The sequence below is a fragment of the Rhincodon typus genome, unplaced genomic scaffold (genome assembly GCF_021869965.1).
Source record: "Rhincodon typus isolate 14 unplaced genomic scaffold, sRhiTyp1.1 hic_rhity00005014, whole genome shotgun sequence".
NCBI lineage: Eukaryota > Metazoa > Chordata > Chondrichthyes > Orectolobiformes > Rhincodontidae > Rhincodon > Rhincodon typus.
The window spans coordinates 1-4,773 of record NW_025970652.1 but is presented as its reverse complement, the minus strand read 5'-3'; the positions used below and the strand labels follow the sequence as shown (position 1 = coordinate 4,773).

The following is a 4,773-nucleotide window of genomic DNA, read 5'->3' as shown; positions in this document are numbered from 1 at the left end:
ATAAGATCACTTCTTACACTTCTAAACTCCAGAGGACAAAGGCCTGGCTTGTCCGACATTTCCTCATAAAATAACCTCGCCATCACAGGGGTCAGTCAAGTGGGGTGGCACGGTGGCTCAGTGGTTAGCACTATTGCTTCACAGCACCAGGGACTCGGGTTTGATTCCAACCTCGGGCAACTGTCTGTGCGGAGTTTGCACATTCTCCCCGTGTCTGTTCCGGTCTCCTCCCACAGTCTAAAGATGTGCAGGTTAGGTGGATTGGCCATGCTAAATTGCCCTGTAGTGTTCAGAGATGTGTAGATTATAGGGGGATGGGTCTGGGTGGGATGCTCTGAGGGTCAGTGTGGCCTTGTTGGGCCAAAGGGCTTGTTTCCACACTGTAGGGATTCAATGATGATGATGGATCTTCTCAGATATGCTTCTAATGCATTTATGTTGTAAATAAGGAGTCCAGAGTGATCTCACCAATGTCCTGTACAACAGCAACTGAACAAAGCTAATTTTATATTCCATTTATAGAATTCCTACAGTGTGAAACCAGGCCATTCAGCCCATCCAAAGGGCATCCCACCCAATCTCTGTAACCCTGCATTCCCATGGCTAACCCACACAGCCTGCACATCCCTGGACACCATAGCATGGCCAATCCACCATAACCTGCACATCTTTAGACTGCGGGGGGAAACCCAAGCAAACTTACATGGACACGGGGAGAATGTGCAAACTCCATACAGACAGTCGCCCGAGGGTGGAATCGAACCCAGGTCCCCAGTGCTGTGAGGCAGCAGTGCTAACCACTGAGACACCGTGCCACTCTAAATTCCCCTTGCATGAAATGACAATGTTCCATTTGTCTTTCCATTCACTTGCTGTACCCTTGCACTGACCCTGCACTTCATACATGACCAAGATCCCACCGCACTTTACAGCTCTCTCCAATTGAACAACATGCTGCATTTCCATTCTTCCTGCCAAAGTGGAGAAGTCCACATTTTCCCACATTGTACTCTATCTGTCAAACTGTTACCCATTCACCCAACCAGACCATGTCCCTTTGTCCCCTCGCCACTTATTTTCCGACCTGTCTCTGTGTCATTTTGGAAACCATGTATATTTTTCCATCATCTAAGTCATTTTGTACAAATTGTGAATTGTTGAGCTATAAAGGAAGATGCAGCTTCAGCTTATCGAGTGTCTTTTGCAGCCTCAGGAAACCTAAACAGTGCTCCCCAGCCAAATGGTGTTGGTTACAGGCTCAGGAAACCAGGCTGAGCTCCCCAGCTCTTCTAACCTGGTTACCAATGCGACAAACCTTATGATATACACCATACGATGTAGGAGCAGAAGGAGGCCATTCAGCCCATCGAGTCTTCTCCGCCATTCAGTGATGTCATGGCTGATCTGATCATCCTCAACTCCACTTTCCTGCCTTTTCCCCGTAACCCTCGATTCCCTTCCTGATTAAAAATCTGTCTCTCTCAGCCTTAAATATACTTAATGGCCCAGCTACGACAGCCCTCTGTGGTAAAGAATTCCACAGATTCACTCGCCTCTGAGAGAAGAAATTCCTCCCCATCTCTCTGTTAAATGGGTGAGCCCTTATTCTGAGATTACACCCTCTGGTCCTAGACTCTCTCACAAGGGGAAACAACCTCTCCACATCTCCCCTGTCAAGTCCCCCCAAGAATCTTGTATGTTTCAGTAAGGTCGCCTCTCATTCTTCCAAACTCCAATGAGTTCAACATCAACTGCCCAACCTACTCAACCTCTCCTCATAAGACAGTCCTTCCATACCCGGGATCAGCCAAGTGAACCTTCCCTGGAACAAAAACAGAAGTTGCTGGAAAAGCTCAGCAGGTCTGGCAGCATTTGTGAAGAAAAAATCAGAGTTAACGTTTTGGGTCCGATGACCCTTCCTCAGGGTTCAGGGGCCCTAAACGTTAACTCTGATTTTTCCTCACAGATGCTGCCAGACCTGCTGAGGTTTCCCAGCAACTTCTGTTTTGGTTCCTGATTTACAGCATCCGCAGTTCTTTTGGTTTGAACCTTCTCTGGGCTGCCTCCAATGCCAGTCTATATTTCCTTTAGATAAGGGGCACAAAGCTGTTCACAGTATTCCAGCAGTGGACTGACTAGTGCCTTGTATAGTTTTAGCAAAACCTCCCGACTTTTATACTCCATTCCCTTTGAAACAAAGACCAACATTCCAGTTACCATCCCTATGACCTGCTGAACATGGATGCCAGTTTTTATTGTGATTCATGGATGAGGATTCCCAAATCCCTCTGTCCTGTAGCTTTCTGCGGTCTTTCTCCATTTAAATAATATTCCGCTCCTCTATTCCTTCTGCCAAAGTGCATAACCTCACAGTTTTCCCCACATTATATTCCATGTGCCAGGCTTTTTCCCACTCCCTTCACCTGTCTACATCCCTCTGCAGACTCACTGTGTCATCCTCGCATTCACACCTATTTTTGTGTTACCCACAAACCTGGCTATAGTACATTCACTTTCTTCATCCAAGTCATTAATACAGATTGTAAATAATTGTGGCCCCAGCACTGACCCCTGTGGCACTCCACTAGTCACAGGTTCTCATTCTGAAAGTGGCCCATTTATCCTAACGTTCTGCCTTCTATTAGTTAGTTAATCTTGTATCAAGGTTGTTATGAGCAAATGTTTTTTTCACCCAGAGGGTGGTGGGGGTCTGGAATGCACTGCCTTGGAAGGGTAACCATGATCCCAAATTAAACTAGTCCCCCAATTCCTGCTCCTGGCCCATATCCCTCCAAACCTTTCCTGTTCATGTACTTATCCAAATGTCTTTTAAACAATGTAACTGTACCCACATCCACCACTTTCTCTGGAAGTTCATTCCACACACGAACCACTCTCTGTGTAAAAAAGTTGCCCCTCATGTCCTTTTAAATCTTTCTCCTCTCACTTTTAAAATATGCTCTTGAAGTCTTGAAATCCCCTACCCTAGGGAAAAGACACCTTATCTGTGCCCCTCACAATTTTATTGGATGAGTACTTGAAATGTCATAACATTCAAGGCTTTTGGGCCTGATGCTGGATGAGCCGAGATAGGCCAGTGTCGATAGGCTGAATGGCCTCTTCTGTGCTGTATGGCCATGACCTGCTGCGTTCCTCCAGCATTTGCTCCTTTGGCAACAACTCCCCGCCCTCCATCCTCAGCCCCCGGGGGTGGCAAATTTCCGTGCACTTTTAGACAGAACCTGGCAAATGGAGTGCTGAAGGAGCATCGAGCAAGCATAATTAATGCCGCCCCACCAGTGTGCTGGAACACCTTTTGAGGCCCCCTCCCAACAAATCCAGGTGTTATAACTGGACCATTTCCTCCAAGCTGAAGAGGCAGAAAGGGACATGTGCAAACGTGCCTTTTTCATCTTGCAAAGTGAGATTTTGATTGCAGAAGTTCCCTTTGCAGCAGACCACTCGTAGACCAGACGATGATTGTTCACAGGGTATATCCTTATCCCGGTGGCAGCCCCTCCTAATCTCACCCGGAATCTCGCTGTTGATGGAGACAAAACACTGGAGGCCGGTACAAGTGTTGGTGGTACAATAGCCTTTCTCACAAACGCAATCAAACTCCATGGGCTCCTGCTCACCTACAAGCGAGAAATCGATAAAACATCGCAACGTCACAGTGAAATGGATCGTGACCATGGAAATGACAATGTAACTGATCAATGTTTGGCTGTGTATTGCGGGCATGTGCGAGAACGCGCCTCAAACACTGGTTTGCAGTCAACGAAAGACACTTGAAAACAATTCACAGTGACTTAGAGGGGTGACAGCATCTTTATTCCCATGGCTGACCATGTAGAGAGTAACAGAATAAAAGTCAAAATCCTGCAGATGCTGGAAACCTGAAGAGTCTAAACAGAAATTGCTGGAGAAACTCAGGAGGTCATGAACTCAAAAATAAAACAACGAACTGGGGATGCTCGAGATCTGAAACAAAAACAGAAATTGCTGGAGAAACTCAGCAGGTCTGGCAGCATCTGTGGGGAGAGAGAGAAATAGAGTTGACATTTCAGGTCATTTCTGAAGAAAAGTCACTGGAATTGAACAGTAAAGGCATGAATTATGTTTGTCTCTCTCCACAGATACTGCTGGACCTGCTGGGTTTATCGATCATTCCCTGCTTTTACTGCAGTCATCAATGTCTGCTCAGCACAGGTTCTGAACACATGTACAAAGCAGGATAAGAACCTTTCCCTTTGTTCCTGGTTGTACAGCCAGACATCAGGCAACAAGCCAGAAATTGCATCTTCTCCCAGAGTGTCTGATCAGGGCTCTAGCTATGAACAGCGATTAGGACGTTGGGAATATGGTCAGGGAATGGGGAACTTTTTAAAAACATTTCCTGGTTGTGTTAAAACAGAGCTGGAGAGAATTGCCAATTTCCCTGTGGGTTAAACACAGAAGGTCTGGTGTAAGAGGCCAGTCACTTTACTGAGGGTTAAAGAGATTGAAGGGCACTGTAAAAGCAATATCCTCCAGATGCTGGAAATCAGAAATAAAGACGGAAAGTGCTGGAGAAACTCGGCAGGTTCTTGCAGTATGTGTGTGGAGAGAGAAACCGAGTTAATGATCCAAATCTGGTATGACTCCTCTTCAGAACTCATTGAGGGGTAAGGCTGAGGAGTGTGTGAATAAGACGGCAGGACTGATGTATGAAGACAGACTAGGTCAGTTAGCACAATATTCACTGGAATTTACAAAAATGAGGAAGGATCT

The 4,773-nt window shown here is 46.2% G+C and overlaps 1 protein-coding gene across 1 annotated transcript in view; it reads right to left on the bottom strand.

Moving 5' to 3' along the window:
• LOC109925858 (activin receptor type-1-like) overlaps positions 1 to 3,744 on the bottom strand; it is a gene marked incomplete at its 3' end in the record, with an annotated part of 9,722 nt that extends 5,978 nt beyond the window's left edge. The window contains exon 1 of the mRNA XM_048593983.1: positions 3,405 to 3,744. Within this exon, the coding sequence (XP_048449940.1) occupies positions 3,405 to 3,744 (340 nt within the window). The remainder of the gene's footprint in view (positions 1 to 3,404) is intronic.
• Positions 3,745 to 4,773: the final 1,029 nt, after the last annotated feature.